This window comes from Eulemur rufifrons, chromosome 18, assembly GCF_041146395.1.
Source record: "Eulemur rufifrons isolate Redbay chromosome 18, OSU_ERuf_1, whole genome shotgun sequence".
NCBI lineage: Eukaryota > Metazoa > Chordata > Mammalia > Primates > Lemuridae > Eulemur > Eulemur rufifrons.
The window spans coordinates 31,433,283-31,458,630 of record NC_091000.1 but is presented as its reverse complement, the minus strand read 5'-3'; the positions used below and the strand labels follow the sequence as shown (position 1 = coordinate 31,458,630).

Genomic DNA, 25,348 nt, shown 5'->3' with positions numbered 1-25,348 from the left:
CTATAATATCCAGGTTGAGAAAAACTAGTACGAAAGCGAGGGGATTCTGATGAAAGGTTGCTGTAGCACGTGTGGGTCAGCGGCTTTGTGCTTAGTCATCGTTAGGCATGTGCTCTGCAAAGCTCCAGAGCTGGGTTTTGCCTACTGATGCGGGGAGCAATACTATACACCTCATGTCAAAAGGTGATGCTGTAAAAAGAAGGCGTTGTTTTTCTCTAGTGACACATTTAAATAAAAAAATATATATTCTAGGTTAATCTTTTTGAGGTAAAAATAAAAACCCCCACACGTGCATCAATACAACTTTGTTTCCATGGGGCTGCCATGTAATTGTGGTGCCAATGCTAACATGATCACAAATTTTCCCTAAGTTAACATTCAAACCCACTTTAAGAGGGACTGTTCAGACACTAGGGAGTTTAGTTAACAGTGGTCACTAGAGCTTGTGAGTTGTTCCGGGAGTTGGGCATTTCCTTCCTCCCTTCCTTTTCATGTTAGTGTGACAGATGGATGGTAGCAGCTAATGCTTCCAAAGCACTTCACACTTACATGAGATCGTGCATGCACAGTGTTAGGTGCACCTTTTGTTATCTCTATTCAACAGATAAGAAACTAAGCCTAGGCAGGTATAATAACTTGCCCAGGGCCAAGCAACCAGTACATGATGGTTGGTGCAGTGACCACCACGCACTCTAGATCCTCGGCCCTCAGCTTCCTCACTGAGCGTGCTGACACCAACTACGCGCTCCAGTCTTTCCTTCCACACGGCACTGCTCATCAAAGGTATATAGCAGCATGTATTAATAACAGCCCACCACTGTGGCTGAGAACACAGTGCTAGGCAATCTGCATTTAAAATCTGTCTCTGGTACTTCCTAGCTTTGTTATCTCGAGAAGTTTACTTCTAGGTCTCAGTCTCTTCATCTGTGAAATGAGATATTAACACCTACTTCACTGGGATTACAGAAGTAATCAGTGTAATGATTTAGCAAAGGAAGTGCTGAAAAAATGGTGGCTATGATTAATATGAAAGAAGCTCAGAGTATCCCTGCTAACAACATGGCTTGCTTAAAGACTGTAGTATAGTACTGGACTGTATTGCACACTTGAAATTTGCTAAGAGGGTGGATCTCTTGAGCACTCTCACCACACACACACACACACACACACACACACGCACACACAGACTATAGTATTGAGAAAGAAAAGCAATTATCTTTTAAAGGGAATGCTACTCTTTGTCACTTAGAGTTAGTTTTGTGATGTTTGATATTTTCCTTTCATGAGGCAATATAGCAATGACAACTGATACCACCAACAGATTTTCTCTCTTCTCTTTTTAGTCAGAGATTGTCTGTAGGACGCGGCGGACCCCACGTTCAGAGAGATGCTTTTTAAAGACGGCAGAAACTTTTCCTAGGGTCCAGATTTCTTGGTTTTCCACTTCTTTTAAATAATTACTGTAAGATTTCTCAGATTTATAGCCTCTATTTCCTTTGCCCTTCAAGTCTTAGGTAAATATAAAGACATTAATGTAAAAACTTTCCTCACCTCAGCTGTGACTTATGGGACCTACAGTGTAGGAGAAGGCAGGCTTTTCTCTACGCAACTGGAGGGACACTGCGTCTGCCACTCCAGTTTCTGCTTCAGGAAAGAACATGATGGAAAATAATTTATAATTAAACTGGCTTAACCTGGCATAAATCACATATACACACACTTATATTTATTAGAAGGTTTTATCAATAGAATAGCAAATTCCAAAATATCAAAAGACTACCAGAAGTGAAAACTAACTTAACCAGACAGAAAATTACACCAAGATTATTTCACATTACTAAGGGACTTTTTCTTTTATGAAAAGTAATTTTTCTCTATGGGAGTTCATAGTTGACTTAAAGTGAGATTAAACTTACATAAAAATTGAAAACAATGTTCTTCAGAGAATACAGAGCATTTTGATGTAAGATGTCAGCATAACTCAATAAAATAGAGTTGGGTTCAAAGCCATGCCATTACTACCTTGATATTAACAATAACTGCAGTCAAAAATTTTACCTGCAGATCTATATTTTGTTTACATTTTGACTGCATGGTTTAGAATCAGAATTTTAAACTAGAAAAGAAGAAAGTGCTTAAAAGATTTTATTTTGGAGAAGACAACTTCGACCACATTTCAAATGAATTTACTTAATGTTTATTTCTACCACTATAGCAACTTTCTTTTAGGTGAAGTTTAATGACTTCTAAGCTGCAATTCGATAGGTCAAAAAGTTTTAAAATGTTGTTCAGTATAAAAAAAATTCCAGAATGGTGATTCTTCTATTGTAATATTTAACAAATAAAATGTATTGCTTTCTTTCAATTACTACCAGCTTTCTTCTAACCTAAAGCATGCTTAAAAGCAGAATTTTAACAATTTTTCTGAGGAAGCATTTGATACATGGCTCAATTATCATCATATGGATTTGTGCGTGTCGGGGGGTATATATATGCATGCTATGTTTCCAATTCTACTTTTGAAAAATAATTTCTTCTCAATCTGCTTTGACTAATTTCACTCAAGCTAAGATACACTAATATTTCATGGGCTGCCCTAAGATTGTAAGCCAAAGATAGAGAAAAACACGAAAGGTTAGGTCTCTGACAAAGTCCAGAAAAATAGAACTTTGGCCCCAGTGGGTTGATGAGCACTTGGATTTCACTAAACTTTCGACGCTCATAATCCTGCGTGTGATTTACAAGCATGTGAAACCAGAGGCTGCCCCGACGGGGCTTGCCCTGGTGGACCCTGCGTCCTCCTCCACATGCTCCTGTGACTCCCAGGCACCGGACCGCTGTCCCTCGAGAGCCCCACCTCAATGGGCTCAGTCACCCGGACAATTAGCAGCTTTCAGCCTTACGTCCTCTCCTCCCCTGCTAAAAAGACTGCTTCGAAAAGCATCTTTTGAAATGAGGATCCAAGTAGATAGAGAGGGACAGGAGTCCAGTGACACTTGTTCCAGTGATAGACAAGCCTTTCAGCATTGTCTGGGGCACGCCGCCAGCCGATGGCTGCCGAGGGTGTGAAACTCTCCATTCTCCGACTGCTCGCGAGAACTAGGTGGCAGAGAACGGCGCTTGGTAGTTTCCTCAAGGGGCCACCCCGTGGGTGACCGGTGCAGGCTTGCCCTTCCTTCTGCACACATGCAAAGCTAAGGCTGACTTTCGTATCCTTGGTAGTCAAGGGTGCTTTGGTGAGATTACACTAAAGTACCTTCAGGTGTCCTTGTAAATTTTAACATAGTTTACAGATATAATCGCAAACCACAGATTTTGGGAACAGGAAAAATAACTATTTTGCCAACTAGCTGGGCACCAGACTCCAAAATGGAGCAAAAACAGGAACAAATTAATGGGTAAAGCAATTTTCCAGTTAGAATTAACTATTGAGATTTTTAAGTACCATTTTTGAAATATCAAGTGTCTTACATGCTGCCAGAGTTAACTCATCTCTTTGCTCAAATTGGACAAGTAATATGTATAAACTAAGTAAATGACAAAAGGTTTAGCAAATGACCACTGGTGTCCAGCCATTTGCTCTCAGGAATAGGACGTGGGTGTACACTGGGCAGAGAACATTTGTCTCATTCCGGGTGTAACTAACCCAGAGGCTTGGCTCAGTCTAGATCAATAGTTTTCAAATTGGCTACACATTTAAATTATCTGGGAAAGCTTTCAAAAAATGTCAATACCTGGGTTCCAACTCCAGATACTCTGATTTCATTTGGGTATCAGAATTTTTTGAAAGCTTCCAGGTGATGATATTGTGCAGCCATTCTTGAGAACCACTGGGCTGTCATTCCTGAGGACTTTAGAAAGATGAAGCTGGTTCTAATACTTGCCAGAAGCTCTGATTCAGAATTTAGATATAAACTCAATTTAAAGATGTCAAATCACCTTGTATCTTAAAAAAGTTTTTTCCCCTGGGGATAGCACAGTTTTTGTAATTTCCCCCTTTGGAATGAAACAAGACCACCACCACAACACACATGCACACACACATACACAAAATGAAGATTTTAAAGTTTGCTTATCAATTTGATGTCTGGGCCACTCTTCATAGTTTCTAAGTATTAATGATTAGCTTGTAGAACACACTATCATTAAAGACCTATCAAATCACTACCTATTTTTAAAACATATTTCTGACTTAACTCTTTAATTTCAAATCTACAACTTATTTCCTGTTGCAAAAAAGAAGTCAATTCTGTAGCTTGTGCTTTGCATTTTTTGCAGATTAACTTTTGCCCCATAAACTGTAGACAGTTTAGCCCCTGGGGTACTACAGTCTCCTACAATTTAAGCAGCACAATCTTGGTGTTTAAAAATAAGGCATCTGGCCGGGCGCGGTGGCTCACGCCTGTAATCCTAGCACTCTGGGAGGCCGAGGCGGGTGGATCGCTCGAGGTCAGGAGTTCCAGACCAGCCTGAGCAAGAGCGAGACCCCGTCTCTACTAAAAATAGAAAGAAATTATATGGCCAACTAAAAATATATATAGAAAAAATTAGCCGGGCATGGTGGCGCATGCCTGTAGTCCCAGCTACTCGGGAGGCTGAGGCAGTAGGATTGCTTAAGCCCAGGAGTTTGAGGTTGCTGTGAGCTAGGCTGACGCCACGGCACTCATTCTAGCCAGGGCAACAAAGTGACACTCTGTCTCAAAAAAAAAAATAAATAAATAAATAAAAATAAAAAATAAAAATAAAAATAAGGCATCATATTTTTAGCTTCAGTTGAGGCCCATCTAGGGAAGAGTTGTCCAAGTCTCTTTGCTGACTGGCTCTTTGCGGATGGTGTGCCTTTCAAGCAGTTATAAGAATCAGGTTTAGTAGAAGTTTAAAGAGATTAATCAGCCAAGCCCATGTCCTCGCCACAAAAAAAGGTCAGCCTTTCCCATGTGACAGAAATCACTGCCCATTCTTAATTGACAACTAGCAGAATTCCAGATTTCCTTATAGCCAGTACTAGTTTTTAGACACTCTTATAAATCAGGAGTTTCTCTTTATATCTGATTTAATTTATTCCTACTGGTCATTAATTAATGTCATTGTGAGGGGGTCTCCACTGTGGTTTGTATCATTTTCATTTCAAATATGTGGAGGTTGGGGTTAGTATGTATTATTCATTCTGTGATTTTAGTATTGCAGATGATACTTTGGTCTGTTAAACTGCTTTATGCTTTCTTTAAGGATTTTAAAACTGAAAAAAATAGAGAAGAGTTGATACGTATAATAATTTATGAAAATTCTTATTGAATTATTTATGCAAAAATGATTGACAAACACAGAATACTGCCATGAACACATTAACTACTCATATGTCAAAGAAGCCTGAAAAAGTACTGTGAAATAACTGTGAAAATGTTTTCACTTCATAGGTCTCTGAAGGGCAGACTATGAAAATCAGTGATGTGATCAACTCATGAATGTGTTGGCATGCGTCCCATCACACAGTAGCATCTTCCTACACCTCCCATTGGGGAGTTCTGCAGAGACTGAGGTAAGAGCCACCTGCAACATAACCTACTTGAGGTAAGAAGAATGTGGTCTCATTATTCACTATACACACACAGATATCTATGTGATGTATTCCTCTCTTATTGACATTACTAGTGTCAAACACTAAAAGCATTTAACATATTGCACTTTAAAATATGTCATATCGGTTCACTGGAATAATAGATTTTGAAATTTACTTTAAGCTCCGGAAGCCCTGGAGCTCTTTTGGAAAGAAGGGTGCAAATTTGCAAGAGCTCCTAGAGGCCTACAGATCACACATATTGCAGAACCGTGGCACTGTGGTATCCTTGCTTGTACAATGTTATTGTGTGATGAAATAAATATCTTCATGTCAGAACAGAATATCTCAATGAATATCTGATTCAATAGCTACATGAAGGCTATAAATTGAAATAGAGGGACTTTGAAGGAACCCTAATTTAAAAGGTAGTTGTTCCTTAGGCAGTTAAAGTAGAAGCAAGAATGTCAATTTTTTAGTTCTTTCAAAAACTTTTACACTTTTTACATCTACATTTTGCCATACATATCTTTTTAATTCCAACATTTTTACTCAAAAAATATTTGAAAACTATATTCTCTCAAATATTTGAAAATATAGTTCAAAACAAATTGGCAATATGTATTATGGTGTACAGCCATCAACTCAGTAATGCTCTTTCTATGAATGAAATTAAGGAAGTCATCCATAAATAATATGTATGGGAATAACGTTATTTACAATAGTAAAAAGACAAGACTGGAGTCATTCTAAGTGTATCATAATAAGGAAATGAAGCACCCAAAGTGATAAAAACTAAGTATTTGAGAAAAGTTTCCAAATCTGGGAAAGTCTTCATGACATGTTGTTAAAGTAAAAAAAAAAAAAAAAGAAGGCTAAAATGATGTATGTATGATTTGATTTCACTTTTATTTTAAAGTTGTTTAGGAAAAAAGGTAAAAGAAAACATGCTCTTACTGTGTTTTCACGCTTATTAATATGGACCTGTTTTACTTTTGTAGTAATGAAAAATCCATTTAATTTTAATATAAAAACTGGAAGAAAGTATATAAAAATATTAATGGTGTTTTTTTAATTGATGGAATTACAGATGATGATTTAAAAAATATTTCCCTCAATTTTTTTCTTTTATGGAGAGCATATTTAACTCTCATGGAAATAAAAACTACACTGCTAGTGAGTCATGCATTTGTTGCTGCATCTTTATTCTTTGCTCATTAGTGCCACTTGCAGTGAGCTATCAGGACACATTTCAGAATGCATTTATTGAATACTGATGTGAAAACTCAAATGCATTATTTTAAAAGAAATTTTTGATTATGTGCTCTGAATTCTAATGAAAGTTTTATTGAAAGAAAGCTGAAACTGCTGAGTTAAAAAGATTTTCCAAATGATCTGTGTCTTGGTGCCAAACTCCTTTTCCTTGAAAGGTTTCCTTCTCTTATGCAGTATGTCTTGGTGACACTGCTACATCATGAGCTTGAGGATGGGTGGTCCAAACAATATAGCATTATCTGTATTCTAATTAATTTATTCTATATATTTTTTTTACTTGGTTGTTACTGAATAGGTATCAGGAATATATCTATATTTTTTCTGACTTGTTTCTTCTGGTTTGGTGTTCTTACCTTTGAGTAGAGTACAACAAAGCAAGAAGGAGTTCATTTCTACATGAGCAGAAGAGTATAAATTCTCCCTCAGTTTTGTTCTAGTTAAGAAATGAAAAGGATAACCAGCTCTTCCCAAATCATATCGTTGCTTTGTTTCATTCTAAAATTGTCATGAGCTGTTAAATGTCTCTTAATTTTAGAATGCCACAATTTGCTTTATAGCTTAGTACTGCTAATATTGTATTGTGTTACTCTTGTGAAACAAAATAGACAATAATTTTATTTATATATCTAGGTTATTTAACATGAGAATTCAAATTAGAGAAGTGAGAAAGAAAGCAATAATATGCTTATATATTATATAGATGGCTAATTATAGATAAAAATATTTGACTTACCTGTAAAAACATTGCACAAAAAAGTCATAGTATAAGTAGCATTTTTTATGACAGACTCAAAAACAATACGGTCAAAGAATGATTTGCAATTGCCAAATAACCAAAAGACCTCTTTGTTTCTACTAGCAAATGCTGATGTACAATCCTAAATATTATGCCATTAAACAATATTTAAACAAATCCTTTATAAAGATAAGTTATTTTAAATATGTAAATTACATAGGGAAAGCATGTCAAAATATCAATCCGATTGCATTGCTCAATAGCAAATAACATATAAATTTAATGTCATTGTCCCAATTCAGTTGCCATATTATTGTTCCCTTATCTTCTTTCAATATTCTTCCTTTTATTACAAAGAAATACCTTCAGTGAGGAAGATAACGCTAAAATAAAATTAACATAGCCAGAGCAAAAATAAATAAAATTTAAAAGCCAACCTTTATTCCACTTTGAACAAGTTTGTGAATGTCCAAATAAGGCTCCTTGAAAATTTCTCCTTCAGGGGTAAGTATCTTCACGTAACCTTCTTTTTCCAGAATGAAGAGACGGTGCGAGCCATCCCCGCTATGCAGGGCACCAACTGGCTGTCGCAGCCCACTCACAACCTCCTGAATACAGAAGCAGTTGTGTTTGTGCTTTCTAGACAAATCAGAGAAAACCAGTAAGCTTTTCTCGAGATGGAGAAGGTAAGGGATGCACGGAGCATCCTTTTCAAAATATATTTCCTCTAGGAGTCAATGGTTGTGAGAATCACGAAGTGCTGCTAACCTAAGGGTCACAGTATGATTCTTTCAAATGATTCTTTTAATTCTTTTCAATGGAAAACAACAAAACAGCCTTCTCTCAGAATCTAAATGAGAGAATCAAAACATGTATGGATTTTAAAATTTCATAGGCTCATTATCTCATCGTTCAGTGACTAGAATTAAAATTAGCTTTTGCTCACAATAATTAAACCTCACAGAAAGGCACACAGAGAGAAAGTTCTAAGATCTATTAGTAAAAATCTGATATGCTAATAATAATTGTACTGAATATTTCCACAGTGCTATGAGCTAACAACTGTCATAAAATTCAGGTCTAAAACCATACCCATAAAACTCACATGAGTCATAGAGAAGCCAAGCTCATAATATAAGATTAGTAGTCTAAGTATTAAAAGCATTTAAGCTATGATTTTAGAGAAGCAAACTACCAAAAAGAAAAAAATAAAGCATCTGCAGGAGAGAGCTGCTGAACCTAAGTACAGACAGTTGATTCACTGTCAAAACCACAAGATTTGTCAGTTGGTTTTTTTTTTTTTTAAAGATTAAAGAGCATTTATCTTTATGAACCTGCTGATCTCTTCCACTTTGTCATATTCTTCCATCTGGTCCAAGTAGTTAGATGCTGGTCCTCTGACTTGTTTTCTTGGAAAATCTGGAAAGCACAAACCACCATCTTTTCTTGCATAGTAAAAGCAGAACTCATCAGCAGTTGTTTGAAGGAAACCTTTAAAAAATATAAAAACACTCATTAGAAACACTTAGTGTCACAGTAAAATCACCTCATTTAACAGATACAATATGGAGAAAGAGAGTTTTTAGAAATGATATGAATATTCTAGGAAAAAATTAGACTAAAATAAAGAGAACAACAACAACAACAACAAAAAACGGGGGGTGGGGTTGGATTCCCATTTGTTTCTAACCAAAATCTAAGAATTGAAGTTAAAGGTGAAATAATATTGTGCTGGGTATTTTAAAAGGCTCTTATGAAATACACATAATACAAACCCAGCATTGATCTTGACGTTTTTTAAGCTTCCCCAGTTATTATATGCTACCCCTGTGAGCTTATCTCATCACCATTCAGCATTTTTTCCCACAATATTAAATAACTTCTGCAGAAGAACAAATTAGAATCAAGAAAGACATAGGCCATCAGGTGCCAGTTTGGTCACTTTACGATTCTTATTGTATTGCTACTCACATATTATTACATAATAAATCTAATGAACAACACAAGGTCATTATACGCCCTAATAAATAACTGACTCACTGTGCAATGATCAAGCAATGAATTGATGCTGATAACAGAGCCTCCATTTTCAAATATGTCAATATCTTTTTTCTGTACCTCACTTACAGGAAAAAATGGTTATTTTGTCATACAAAAATTATATTTAAAATATCCCTTCAATCTTCTAGCAGAAAAGCTGACATACCACTGAGCCAAAACAAAAATACAAAATCAACATACTTAATTGGATTTAAAAGAAAGATGTGTTTTGTTTTCTTATATATTAAGAATGTTATCAGATAAAAACAGGTAACTCTGAATAAGAAAGAAAAGAACTTTATGACAAAGAAGACTTTTGATATTACTTTTAAAATTTTGGTTAATAAAGTGTTGGCTTTTGGGGGCATATTAAGAAGATTCATGTCTACATTCTGATGACTTCTGCCTTGTATAAGGTCTCATACCTTTAATTATATTTAAAGTTTTGATTTTTATGTAACAAATTAGATCATTATACCCCTATCAGTTTCATGATAGCAGAAGTTGAGAAGCTGCATAATAAATTCAGATTTAGCAAGGATTTCTAAGAACAAGAATTTGGGGTCAGCCAAGTGAGGCTTATCAATGGGGCATAAAAGACACTCAAAGTTTATTTTCTGTGTACTTGACCTTGGACCCCTCAAACTAAAAAACTTATCTTAGAATGAGAGGGTGCCAAATGGTTAAAGCTTGATGGACACTTTGGCCTAACTTTTGGGTGAAATGTATAACCCTTAAATTTCTGAGAGACACTCTTCAAGGCCAATATCTAACAAGCCACTGGGAAAGATTTTGTCTTTGGGAACCAGGCAAGTAAGAGTAGAGTCCTTGGGAGTGTGTATGTGTGAGAGTGTGTGTATGTGTGTTTGTGTGTGTGTGTGTGTGTGTGTCTGTGCTTGTGGTGGGGGCACAGAAAAAAGGAGGCATAGTAGCTGGGAAGGGTGCTCCATGGGAGGGGCAAGGCAACTGGAAAAAATTCAGGGATTAGAAATTGGGGAGGGGAATGAAGGTCACAGCAACAGTTACTCATCTTCAGCAATTCACCATTTACAATAGACTATTTTTCTCCTCCATTCTTTCATGGCTAAGATTCAGATGAAAATTGCCTAATAGTGTTAAACAGGATTAAACCAATTGAACTAATTGTGTGCAGACATTTCACACTACAGTAACCTATTGCTGAGAAGATGAGGTCTAAGAGTGATAAAAATCATTGTGATTAACGGTATAAAAAAAGAAGCAAGACCAATAGATGCCCATTGATACGCTTTCCATAGAGTGCATTCTGCCATCTTTTAGAGAACAGCAAAGCATCTACCCTGCTCATTCTGGCAGAAGAGAAGACCTGCAGAGTTGAGCAAAGGGCTCCTGTGTTTGTTGAAAGTAATTTTGGCATTTTTAGAAGTTTTAAAAATGTACTTCCCTAAGTAAATTCACAACTGGAGAATAATATTATAATTAATAAATCTCTAGTGCGTGCTCACTAAATTGCTTCTTAATTACTTTTCTCATTTTGGGGAAAATAAACAGACCATGACTAATTCTTAACTAAAATCTCTAGATAGTGGCTACCTTTAAGGTATATGACTAGTGTAAAGAGATTGTGTTTTCTTAAAGGCAAGAAGGCAAAGTAAAGCATTAGATCATTTATATATTTATTTCTTCATGTATTGGCCAATAGGGAAAAAAATGAAGATATCTCTGGAATTATTTTCCTCTCCCAATCCCTTTCGGTATTTGCCTTCTTATAATAAAATACATCCTTTAGGGTACGTTTTTCTTTGATTTGTAGAAAGATGAAGCTATTAATGAGGACAGTCAAATATGCTGATTAGTTTCTTACAAAAAGAATTGCAAAGTATAATAGCTGTTTTCCACAATTTTGAACTTCTGAAAAAATACACCATATCACTAAATAGACCTAAGAAGGGAACACTATCACAAGTTTGCTTTTATAGCAATTTCCCCAAAGTTAGTGTTTTAGAATTCTAAAGACACTTCTGTGCTGGGGGCAGGGGCTGAGGGGAGGGTTACCGTCTTATTCATCGTACTTTAGGAAATGGTAACCTACATGCCAAGGACCAGTCTAAGTAACAAATCGATTAACCTAAGTTACTCAAAGAGTGTGTCATTACAGCTCACTTTTGGAAAGTATTTAGAATGATTATTAGCACTTGACATATGCAGGGACAGCCCCACTGCTTGTCGCTAAAGCCTTCCAGAATCTCTGGAAAGCACTATTGCTGCTCCATCCACCTCTAGAGTGGAGCTTTCATCTGGTTATCTTTCAAGGCAGCCTGGGTGGCCACCAAAAGCACTTGACATCTTGATGCACTTCAGCAGTTTTACATATATACAAACTTTGTAGAAAAATAAATTTGTCATTCGTTACCACATATGTTGATCTGGGGAGTGAGGTGCTTGCAGTTCTGTCTCTGAGCTGTTTGCTGTGCTCTTTCAGTGGACACAGCTTTTATTTTATTGTTTTTAGAAGCTAGAATAATTTCAAATATATAAAGACCCCTACAGATGAGTCCCCAAATCTAGCGTGTTTTATTTAGCTGAAGTAGATAATGATAAGTGCTGATATCACTTTCAATTTATAGTCCAGAAGGCAAATGTTCAAGACTTGAAGTTTGCAGCAAACCTTTATGGTATCTAATCTGTTGTCGCTTCTCTGTAGGCCACCTAGGCAACCATGACCTATTCCACTTTGCTTTGGGGAATGGGATAAAAAGGAAGAAACAGCTGGTTTAAGAAAAGTCTTAGAAACATGGCTGTAGTTTACAAAGACAATAATAATATTTTCACATTGAATGGGTTTAGATACATGTTCTGCTATACTCAAGGGAGAAAGCAACCCTAGTCAAAATGTTTTCTTAGGTTACTAAGAGAGTTCTATTAAAAATACCAAAATCTACACTTTTCTGGGTCAGAAAAAAAGGAAAATATGCACAGCAGTTAAAAAAAAAGTTCTCTCAGTGCATCCTACAGTTCTTAAAGCTTGTCTTTTTCTGAAATACAATTTTGTTTTATAAACTGTTAACTTCAGTAGACTTGTGTGTATGTGACTTTGCCTAACTAAACAAAATCTGTCTCATTAAATTCTTTTCTTCCTCTATGTTGACTCTTCCAACTAAAGCAACAACCACCAAAGTTGATAAACTTTTGATGATAAAAGTAATCAATGCCCAAACATCTATATGTTTATTAGAGCTCAAAAGATGACAGTGACTGGTATATTGATGACGTTGTATGCATAAGAACTTCCATATCTCTCCTATCACCTTCTCATTGTACAACTTTGGTTAAAGCATTTAACTTCTCCTGGGGCTCAGCTTTTCTCATCTGTCAGATGAGGAAGACTCCACTGTTCTTATCTACCTCACAGGATTTCTGAGGGGCAAATTAGTCTTTATACCTGAATGTGCTTTATAAGGTATTACTTTTTTGGATTCCTAATCATTTTTTATCTTAATGACAAAAATTGGGCATTCTCCAGTTATGTATCAGCTACGTAGAAGAGGAGGCTGCCTTGATATTGACGCTGGTAGGTGAAGGAAGAAGACACCAATAAGAAATTTGTACTGATAATCCAAAGTGTGTAAAGATTAACAACTGTATTATCAGCTTAATAAGAAAGGTAAAACATTTCAACAAAGCCAATATACTGTCTTTAAAGCGAAATTACAATACTCCTTTTTGCAAAGTATGAATTTGGAAAGATTCACTATGAGGTAAAATAGTATTTGGAAAGGTGAGATAAAGTTTACAACTCTTGGAAATAAGCATTTAGGAACAGGTATCTCGTAAGGATATTTTGCAATGGTTTATTTAACATATGCATTTTTTACCTGGAATATGGGTTCGGCAGGTATAAAAGAATTCTTTGCAATAGTCTTTGCAGAGCAGGGGAAGGACTAGGTCTCTTTCCAAGACATCTCTCTCAGGTGAGTGGAACAGGCTTTGTGAATGTGGAGAGCAAAGTGCACACTTGATTTCCTCCAGTAACTTCCCACATTCAGTGTTGTTGGTAACAGAAAATATCTGAAAGCCACAGATCAGAAACAAACATCTTTTTAGTCATGTGAAGTCAGGTTTGTTTATTTATTTATTTACTTGCAATCATGAAAGTAGAAAACTCCAAATTAATTTAGCCAATGAAGTTTTTCTGAAAAGAATTACTGTGTCACAACACAGAACGCTTTTACAAGGATACAAGGACAGTCTCTAGGGCTGGGCTGGGAGAACAAAGGGCAGGGATGTGTAAAAGTGCTTCTCATCCTTGCAAATCAAAGCCTATTAATCTGTCTTTCAGGTGTGAAAACTTAAAAGACAATTAGATTTAGACTCTTTAACCCTTTTCATTCTGCCTCAAACTATATAATGAATGATACTTACCTTTAAAATTCCAAATACCTTTATCCAACTGCATGCAAAGCAGAATTATTTAAGACATGGCTTATGTGTGTCTTAGGTAAAAATCTATTTCATTCCTGAAGTTCCTAATATGATTTTCTCAAAAATGTAATTGAATTGCACTGTTAAAATTTCAATTAATTTTCAATCTACAGGCTGTATAGGGAAAGTTTTCTAAAATGGGGAAATATCCGCCTTTCATGTTCTATAAAAATAATATTCGAAGTGGAATCAAACGGGCTTAAGACCAATTTTTATTATTCATTATATCTTAGCCAGGAAAAACTTTCTAACTAGTTCCTCAGGTATGTTATATGCATGAATAAACACAAGAGTTTGATGAAAGTGCTTTTGTATAGTATGCAGTGAATTTTAATGAAACAAGGCATACTTTTATCATTATTTTTACAATGATATGTTTTTTATTTCAATGAGACCAATTTGGAAATTATCGATACATTGAGGTTAATAATTAATAGAATAGGTCTTGGTGTCTAGTAGTAATTTTAAAAACTGACTTCAGGAGCTCCTTTAATAAATATCTGCACAATATTTGAGACATGAAATATAATGCTGTCTAAATCAAGCATTGATTTTTCATATTAAAAAACACCATAAAGAGATTGAATTTTATACCTTTTCCCAATTTATCTAACTATATTTATACTGAATTATTTCTTTAGAACTATGAACTAAAATTAATATTTTAAGCTCTAGATTGTTTCAAGCAAATATTTCATTCACAAGTTGAGGTTCTAATTTGAGTAAATCTTATGGCCTCTATTTTTTGGTATAATGATATTCTAGGTGATCACAAAAATTTGGACCTAAAAGAGTAAAGTTACTAAAAAAAAAAATCATTGAATACAAGCATGCTGAAATTTTTATATGAAGTATTTAAAAGTCCCATAGAAGTTACCCTATTTTGGAAAAAAAAATATTTATGCTGCCTTGTAACTATCTACAATATTCAGAAAAGTTATTATTAACCACAGTTATATTTACATTTTTATCAATTTATTTAAATGACAATTGCCTAAATGGTTAAAGTTTTCTAAAAGAAAACATACACCAGACACTTAGAATTTGCATTCCAAGAATGTTTTAAATGTCTTTTATTGTCCACACTCTGGCAGACCTCACCAGATCTATTCAATATTAATAGTGTTCAACTTTGTTCTGTTTGTTTATCATATAGCAGTCCCCTAAGAACAAAACAACTGCAGGATGCTGAAGCCACCTCTTTTGCTGGCTGGAAAAAGTGGAATGTAATTACCTTTGGTTTTATGGAGAATATGCATGCTTCCATTTTTTATAGCTGAAATAAAATGATTCCCATGTACTCTCCCAGCTGCTATCCAGGAAGAGATTGATTTTAGCGCCTAAAGAACTTTGTCTTTTACAATTTTTGGAATGTATTCTGGCCACAAGTTCTCTCATCAAAAGTTTCAGAAATAGGATTCAATAAATTATCTGAAATCAAGTATAATATTATTCTTTTTAAAGTTTCATGCTGTTTCAGCCCAGCAGGATGGTAACATTTTGCTCTGTGTGAGGTCTGCAGTGTAAATACCTATTTGAAGATAGATAGAGCCATCATTCTGGCTTTGGTTTCAATGAACCAATAGTCTTACTGAAGTCAATTAAACTGACTCAGCCAAAGCAGCAACACTGTTTTAGACAGATGAGGATGGGTGTGTGTAGGGTAACGTTTTCCTCTTTTTTGCTTATGTGTCTGTGCCTGCAAAGGTCCTTAACTTTATGGCTGACAATGCCATCAATCTTGAGAAGAAATTTAAGCTAATTTCCTGTTTCGATTTTTAAAAGCTATATACGAAACCATCAAATTAATTAATCTAAATATACTTCAGAAATCATGTAAAACTTCGAAACATTATTACAGCATGCCTAGGAATGATTGTGGCTATTGCTGACTAATCTATAACATCTGGCAGGTCATCCTTTAATCTTTAGCCACATGAAAGTAAAATCCATAGAAGAAAGGTAAGATAAATAGGGCATACACAGGACAGCATGGCCTACAACTATAGCTTATCAACAAATAGTAAAAGGGGTGACAGAGACCTTCTGTATTTCTCTTTATTTATCAAGTAACTAAACAAAGAGGGCAAAAAGGCACCCACATGGGTTCGATGAGGGGACAAAAGGAGAAAATACATGACAGTATATTAAGATGTCGCCTACCGATCACTCTGTGCACAAGAAGTTATTTCTAAAAATCATATGCCTACAAGGTTGTTCAGCTGTTGGGTAGAACACATGCGTCTCTGGACTATAGTGCTGGATTATGTCATTAAAGAGTTCAGTTTCAATTTTAGGCTAATATGTAAATAGATCATTGTACTAAGGCAGCTGTTAAAGGGACCCCAGGATGAGTTATTTGTTTAGTTGGATGTGTTCAACAATAGCCTTTGTCCCTGAAAGAGCCAGAGCAAACAAATGATTGTAAAAGGGCACACTTGAAAACAATTACTTTTCACCCATTCCTTGACAGCTTTGGCTGTGAAACCACCCAAGGTAGAGAGAGCTTCTATGCCTCTGTGGCTACAAGTTAAGTTTTAGAAATGGGGGTATTTCAGCTGGTTGCAGATTCAATTTGGCTAATGGGAATTAGATCCCTTTAGCATGCTGTATTTAAAAGCTGCAATAACATTGCTAAGATAATATGACTTCCTAAATTTTGGCAGTACTTATAACGGTAGTTAACAATCTCATTACAATACACAATGTTATTAAAATGTACAAAAAGAATGTAAAAGCATAATACCATGGATAAAGAATTTAACTCCATGCTAGTTCATTAAAGAAAATTTGTTAGTCTAGAAACTGGATTTAATTACATAGCTGAGCACACTCAATATTCCTACCTAGTTGGCTACTATCTAGCTAAGAAATTTCTTCACTTAGGAAAAAGCTACTACTGTAGTTTCTTGAAAAGTTACAGAAATCTTTCTGGGGAAAATTTTTTTTCTTTCATAAACAAAAAAAGGGCTCTTTCAAATAGCAATCATCTCTCCTGTATACACATTATGAAATAAGACCCTAACATATATTATAATCCAGGAAGGCTTACGGTAAAAAGGGAAACACTGAAGTTTATTATAAAATAACATGTTTTAAAAACTATTAAAACTTGAGAACTAACATAGGTCAAGAATGCATATGCATAGCTATATCAAATCTCTGTTTTGAACAATTTGAGTATTGTTAGTTTATAAACCACTTGTAATGGAACCAGCAAAGTCTAGTGTACCAAACTTAATTCAAACACATTTTCCAAATGAGTAGGGGTTTGTTGGAGATTGGAAGCACGTAAAACAGAAAGGAATGTGGATAAAACGTGGCAGATTGCTTCCTAAAGAATGATTTCTTTAAAAAAAATTATATAACTTCTCTTAAGGGTTATTAACTCCCCTCGGTCCCGTCCCCACTCCCCTTCTCCCCACTATTTAGTTAAGAACAAAGTTTTCATTCCACATGTTCCTGGAAGAGTTCAGTATTGCAGGAGTCTCTAGATCATCCAGATATTCATAGTATACACTGCATATAGGGAGATTTAATGGCAAATATTTTTAAACTTTTCTCTGAATTTCCTGGTTCTTTAGGGCTCCTGGTCAAACTCTTAAGGTGATCTGAATGTAGCTATTTTGGAACTTAATTCAATTACAACACAGGAGCTTAATGATATTGTTTTGAATAAAATGCTGGAATATCTGTTCCCTGAATCTCAGACTACTGCTGCATATGGTAAGAATAAAGAGAGAGTTGCAGCTGAAAACCTGCAGCAAGACAGTTCTCACTCATCTGGGAATAGAAGGAGTTGGACAAATGCTCCCTCAAAAGGCATGAACATTTGGACAGAGCTGGGGACTGAAAGAGAATGATGTTCTCTAGTTTCACCCATTAGTGAACCAACTAACAAATACAATGGTGTTGTTGTTATTCTTTTGCCATAAGCAACAGGACTCTGTGTGTGGGCAGCAGTTTAGTGGGGAGGAGGATAAGTCGACCCCTTTTTGTCCTATTGATTTTTTCCTATTTGCATGACTTGAGCAAATTAAATGATGCAATATGGCTTTTTGTTACAAAACAAAGTGAGAGATACCACCCAGACACATATGTTGATTCGTAGGAGCTGTTTACATGAGAATAGAGTGAAATCTACCGTGAACTGAGCATAAAAATTAGATTCAGCCTGGGTATTTTTTTTTTTTTTTTATTATGCCTGGGCCAGCAAGACTGAAGCACAAGTTTTCCAAGAGTCTCTCAGACCTTGACAACTGCAGAGCTGTAACAGAGGAATTCTTAATTAAACCTAAAATGGGGAAAGGGAGGGGGAGCAAAGACACCTGATTGTTTATTTCACGTGCAGTGATTGTTAATGACGTGATCCAGTAGCCTTTCCTTGGAGTACAGTAGGTAACACACATCACTGCATCCCATGGCAAGAACGATATTGCATCCAAAAATAAGCTTGTCTTTACAGTCAACCAACACCATTTTCGTATTTAGATTTACTAACACAAGGAAAATGCAAATGCCATTACTCTTAAAATAAATTTTTAGAGATCTTCCAAGACACCTAATTACGTCTGAAAGCCTGCATTTACAACGTTACAAAATGACGGAGAATCGTCTCAGTTTTATGTGATAAATACGCCCCAGCAAAATCTTTCTCCAGATTTTCAGGTTCTTAACCAGAGTACTAGGAGTTCCTTTCCGCTGGTTTAACTAATGTAATGCAAGACACCCCCCCTCTGACGGGGCTGGGGATCATAAACCAACCATGCTTCAACATCCTTTACAATTCAATCCTCTCCCTAACCGAGCACGTGGAGAAAACGGGACAAATCTTTTTACCCTAGAAAAATAAACCGGAAACCACAACCACCTTAATTTACAGTTTCACTGCAGTCAATGCCAGATTCGATCCAAAACACACTGTTAATCGCGATTCTTCTAAAATATTTACCCAGCCCAGGATGCGGGTACCACAGAAGCGTCTCTTTTCTGAGACAGGCAAGTTTGCACAGCATCCGGATCGCGGACTCTGGGGGCGGGAGAGCCATCTGCACACCCCAGAGAAACACACAACGGAATCATGTTAGCGCTTTAGAAAAGTTATCAAAAGAACTCCTCGAACAAGTTTTGCCCTTCTTACAACTCCCAGCATTGCCAGAGCCACAGGGAACCCCACCCAGCCAGTACGCCCAGTACGCATCCGTGAGGCCGGTGTGTGCCTACCTTGTTCTCCAGGCGTCCCAGCCCTGGGCTGTCACTCCGCAGGCAGCAGGACAGCCGAGGGTAGAAGCCACCGCACAGCATCTCTCCCCCACTCAGCAGCTCCAGCTGGGACATCATCCGCCTGTCTCTCCTTTTCAGGCGCTTCGGGGGGTTCCCATTCAGGCACCTTCTCCTCCTCACTCCGCTCCCTTCGCCTCTTTCCCCAAACTTAGCATCTCCTTCAAAGAAGCCCAGAGCCACGGCCAGCAGCAGCAGCAGCTTAAAGGAGAGCATCTTCAGCATCGTCTGCCCCGAGCAGCAGGGGCTGGGCGCGGGAGGATGGGGGGGGAACGCCACTGCCCAGCAGGGGCACTAGGGCGCAGCTCCAGGAGGAGGCTGCAGGGCTGCAGGGCACTCGAGAGGCAGAGGGAGGTGGTGGGGGCGAAAATATGTAGAGCGATGCAACTTTGCAAAAGATAAAAGACGCGGCGATGGGTCCAATGCCTGAGGGGAGCCCGAGGAGCGAGATAAAGTTGTGCAGATGACACCGTTTGCAGTTGTGCCAGTGTCAGTTGGGTTAGGGGCTTTCTGCTGCGGCTGGGAAGTGGGAGGAGGAGAAGGAGTTGGAAGAGGAAGAAGAAGAGAAGACGGTCACAGAGGTTCACTTGTCCGTGTAACGGGAGTTGTTTAGGTGGGACAGTAGCAGGAACAGAAATAGCGACGGCGGCGGCGGGGCAGGCGGAGGCAGGGCCAGCGCTGGGCTCTGGATGATGCTGAGGTCTCCTCTGCCGGCGGCTGCAGCTTCTCACACAGCCTCTCATGTTTCGCTCCCTCTTTTCTTCTTCTTTTTAACTAGCGCGCGGGGAGGTGCTGCCACCGCGCGCCCCTTGACGTCACCGCTTCTCGCGCGGCCCCGCCCGGGGTGGGGGAAAGGGGAGGGGGCGGCCCCGGCGCGAGCGCGTCCCCCGGACCCCGGCGGCCTCCGGGCTGCGGCAAGGAGGGGCGGCAGGCCGCGACGGCGGCGGACGGAGGGGGAGGGCCGGCGGAGCCTCCGGAGCCAGCCTCCAGGGCGCGGAAGCCGGCGCGCCCGGGTGGGGGCGTCCCGGGCCCGGTCCCTGGCTGGCCTGGGGCGAGGGCGCAGCCCGGAGATTCCGGGGCTGCCGGGCAGTTGCCTCCCGCCGGCTCCTCTCTCCTCCCCTCAATCCCTCCGCGCTGCCCGGGCTAAAGGCGGCCAAGCTGAGGCTCCGAGAGAAAGTGAGTAAGAGTGGGCCGCGGGAGGTGAGAAGGGAGGGGCGCCTTCCAGGGCCTTCCCCACCCCGGCCCCCGGCCCGCCCCTTGCCCCCGGGGAGGATGAACTAAGTGGGCTGGAGCCGGCGGGAGAGAGCTTTTCGGCCCCTTTCCCGGCCCGCATAGACACCCTCTCCCCCCCCAGTGATTTCCAATGTGAAGCTCAAGTCCTCAAAGTTCTTTCTTGGGGTCTGACTTAGAGAAGTGGGGACATCCCGGATGCTGCGGGTCGCTGAGTAGGCTGAGATGGTTTGGAGGCTCTTCCGACAAGGGACACCCATCCTCGCTGAAAGTCCTGCAAGCTACTGAAGTGGCACGGACGCGTGTGCGTGGCGTGGAGTGGGGTGTCGGGGAGCAGGCCGAGCCAGAGTCTGCTTCCCAAAGGGTTAGCCCTGGATGCCCCCTTCCGAGGGCCCCACCTGTGCTTCGCAGCTAAACCCCGCCCAGCTGGTGCGGTCTGGGAACGCTGGTTCCCCGGCCCCAGGTGGGCGGAGAGAAGCAGCTGATCGCGGAATCAGCGTTCATTTGAAATCACACACACATATTTTAAATCACACAAGCACGCACGCACGCGCGCGCAATTCCTGGGGAGAGATTCCTGGGGGTGTCAAAACAGGCGTTAGTTCTGGAGGAAGGATTAGTTGCAGATTTGTGGGCGTCCACAGGCGCTCTGCCCTGTTTGTCACTGTGCATACAAGTAAATTAACCTTTCCCCTAGCTAGACAAAGTCTGCGTAAAAAAAGTGTTTCTAAAAAGATGTCTGCGTTATCAAGAGCAGTGACTTGACGTTTACCGTATCCCAACTTGGCATCAGGATGAGCTTCTACGTGGTTGCACGCAGAATGTGCTTTTTGCCCACTGAGGTATTTAACAGGGGAGCTGATTTCCTGGTATATGGGCTTTGATGAGAAGATAAAGTTTTTCCACTTTGGCAATGGAAGAATGTTGACCATATTTGGATTTGCTTCACTTCTTGGACTCGGATTTCGCCAACCTAATATGAAGGTTGGTGATGGTTGAGATGGGTAGCTGATTAAACTAATTACTTTTAAAGTGGTCACAGCGGCTAGGTAAGGCTTCTGTCCCTTTCACTTCTCGAGCCCGCATTTTCTAGTGGAGTTAGACTTTTCCCCAAAGAGGTGACCGATTGTAATAACTGAAAAGAATCTGCTGAGTTATTCCGATCAGTTTGCAGCTAAATGTAGGGCCCTGATGACATACCTAACATTTCTCCCAACGACTGTTGTGTATATGCACATGCCTTCTGCATACGTGTGATTGTAAATGCTACTTTGGATCCCACAGGCTGTTTTATCTGACATTCTTCCTGCTTTAAGGACTTTTGCTATAAAGTAAATCAGAGAGCTCTAAGAACTTTATGACTTTAAACTCTCTCATTTAATAGAGATGAATCCCATCAAGGTTAAATCACTTGCACAATTTCATCTATTTAGGTAGTTTAAAAACCAGGACCTAGGAACCCAATTTAGGGTAATTTCCACTATTCAAGGCTTTATTCCCAAATGCCAGTTTTATGTTCTTTTTCCAAAAGAAAAATCTTTCTAAAATCATATATCAGTGGTTTGAGCTCCCACTCTAAGTGATGAATTCATGTTAGTAGTATTGAAACAGGCCTTCCTTATGATTTGTACCCCAAGACTAAGGACGCTTAAAGGTAAATAATTTTACTTTTAAAATATTAGACATCTGTTATAACCTATGGCCCTATGTTTCAAGATACGGAGAGTTTATAAAAGATTACTGAAATAAGACATCCTTGTTCTTTCTTGATACATGAAAGCTAGAATTGATCCCATCTGTTTGTCATGAAAGTCAATAAATTGGGTCCCTTATGAGATAGCGGAGCTAAGTGTTACTGATGTAATTTCCAAATAGTCACTAAGCGGTGTTACACAAATGGATTAACTTCTGATTTCTTTCTTCCACAGGGAAAATTGCAAACCTCACCTACAACTAGACTGAGAGCATAATTTCTTAGGAATCAAGAATCAACACTGGGTTATTTCTTAAGATTAAACCTTGAAAGCCCACTTGGAGGCTGCAGCAGCGGAGCATGGCCATCTACACACTTGAGAATGAAAAATGATCTTCTTTCGTCAGGGAGGTCTCCCTCCTCAGCTAAACCACCAGAGTGGTGAGAAGAAGGGCCCCCTACCCAATTGAACTCCCCTAGATGAATAAAATTGACCGTTTTTAGCAAGGAATGGGAGCTGCACAAGGGTGGCCAGATCACATCTTCTGCTAACACCACCACGGAGCAACCCTCTCCAGGACGACAACCTATGTTTGGGTCATGCCCTATACAGGGGCACCTGGAGTGGGAGGTGAAATCCTGCCCTGGTTTCACTCACCAAGCAGGGTGTATTGGTATGTGGCTATATTTCCCTGAAGGATGTGGATCCTTTTTCTAATTTGCAGCAAGACACCTTGTATGGGCTAGTGCCAACTCTGACCATCCCACCCCCCTACCTGAGTCCTATCTAGGGTATATGCCTTACTTTGGATGAAGTAGTGATTCTCATGAACAAATTAGGCTTATTGTGAAAGATGAAATATTTGATGCAAATTGAAATTAATTTCATAGGTAAAGCCCAAAATCTTACCATGAATGTGAATTATGTATGTATGTATATGTGTATATATACATAGTTACATGGATATATATTTTTATGTATCAGAAGTTAAGACAATTTAAATTTGGTAAGTATTTAAAATAAAACTATTTTGAGGTTTGGAATTAGTTTTATATATGGACTTCTGGCCTTCACAAGATATATACTATTTAATTCCATTTCAACAAATATATTAAGTGCCAGGCACTGTGCTAAGCAATATGTATACAGTGATGAAAAATAATACCCTGCCCCTAGATAGTTAATAATCTAATAAGGAAGACAAATGATGAGGTCACAAGTAAACTTATAATTATAAATTAAATTAAGAGCTATGAAAGAAATGCCAAGATGGAGAATAACAAGGCAAATCTATTTCAGTTTAAGGGACTAGAAAAAGCCTTTCTGGGGAAATGGTATTTCAACTGAGACCTAAGGATGAGTCAGGAGTACAAAGTGACTCCACCCTGCCATTTAAAGTATAGGAGTGTTTGGGTTCAGAACAGAATTTGGTACATTTGAGGGAAAGCATAGAATAAAGTAGATAACTGAGAAAGGAGATACTAGAGGCCAAATTAATAGTTTCTTAGTATAGACTCCAAGTAATGAAGTTACTTATTTGTCATTTCCTTTTGTTTTTTTATGAGTGCCCTTTGTTCTTTCCTACCTCATCCTCATCCATCTTTGACTCTTTCTTTAAATCCTTGCTTAACACTCAACCTCTTCTAGGAATTGTTCTAGTCGGAACGGGCCCTTCAGCCATTGCACTTCATCTAATAAGCATGTAGGTAATATATTTTATTTATTTTTATTTGTGCATCATTGATAACCATCTGAGAGTTTTTCATATGTGCGAATTGAATATCTGTGAGATTGTAAGCCCCACAAGGGCAGGAGGTGCATTTCCTTCCTTGGCCGCCCCAGCAAAGTCTAGTTCAGTCTCAATAAAATGCTGCTGAGTGGCCGATCTTGTTTGACTTGATGGTTTTTAAAGGTTTAAAATGGAGGAAATATTTGCATTATGAAAATTCTAAACTGTTAAACAGAAGAAAATACACAATTTAAAGTGCACCATCATTAAGGCAGTTCAGGAGACATTGCTACTAAAGTGTGATTCCACAGAGGAAGGGCAGCCAACAAAGCCAAAGAATAAATATATACCTTTTAAAAATTAAAGATTGGTTATAGTTGAAGTAAACTGACACAATTGTAGGGCTGCTTGTAGGAGTTTTTCTACAGTTATTCAGTCTTTCTTTCAAAAGTCAGCACCTACTGTGTGCCAGGCCCTGCTCTAGGAACTGTGGACACAGCAGTGAACAAAACTTTCCTTATGGAGCTTGTATTCTAATGGGGAGAGAGAGATAAATAAATATGAAGTATAACAGATGGCAAGGAGTGCCATGGAAAAAAGGGAGCATGGGGAAAGAGTGGAGGGGTTGAGTGAAAGAATAATTTTCTGTCGTCAGGAAAGGTGTCTACTGAGGCAGTATTTGGGTAGAGATTTGAAGCAGTGAACCATGTACGTGCAGATATCTGCAAGCATAGAGAACAGGAAGTCAAAAGTGTATAAAGTAAGCATGTGTGGTCAGTTCAAGGATTAGCAAAGAGGCCTACATAGTTGTAGGTAGTGATCTCCCTCTGTGTGTCTGTGTCTGTGTCCAGATTTCTCCTTTTTAAGGACACCAGTCATATTGGATTAGGGTCCATCCTCATGATCTCATCTTGACTTGATCATCTGCAAAGATCCTATTTCCAGATAAGGTCATATTCACAGGAGCTGGGGGTTAGGACTTTAATATATTTTGCGGGGGACACAATTTAATCCATAACACAAGATATGGGGTCATTGTGGGGAGATGCAGACAAGAACAGACTAAGAGGAAGGAACAAGCCTCTTTTCTCTCCTTTTTGCCTCCATCCTCCCTCTAGTACCCTGCCATAGGATTTCCTATAAGCATAGGCTGAGACAGGGATTCTTGGGCAAGTGATTCATTAAGAGGTACTTTTATGAAAAGGAGAGTGAGGGAAGCAGAATATGGCCCAGGAAGGAAGCTATGTAAGGACAGAAACTGGAGTTAGGTTCAGCCTGATCCCACAGGGGCATCTGGAGTGTGAACTGCACCACAGAATTGGTCCCAACTTGACACAAGGGTAGGG

General features: G+C 38.7%; 1 protein-coding gene across 2 annotated transcripts in view; it reads right to left on the bottom strand.

Moving 5' to 3' along the window:
* HHIP (hedgehog interacting protein) overlaps nt 1-20,056 on the bottom strand; it is an 87,974-nt gene extending 67,918 nt beyond the window's left edge. For both annotated transcript variants that reach the window (XM_069493086.1, XM_069493085.1), the window contains exons 1-4: nt 19,293-20,056; nt 13,463-13,655; nt 8,903-9,059; nt 8,006-8,207 (exon numbers count right to left, since the gene is read on the bottom strand). In XM_069493086.1, the coding sequence (XP_069349187.1) occupies nt 8,006-8,207; nt 8,903-9,059; nt 13,463-13,655; nt 19,293-19,574 (834 nt within the window). In that variant the 5' untranslated portion in view covers nt 19,575-20,056. The remainder of the gene's footprint in view (nt 1-8,005; nt 8,208-8,902; nt 9,060-13,462; nt 13,656-19,292) is intronic.
* Between the last annotated feature and the right edge of the window lie 5,292 nt (nt 20,057-25,348).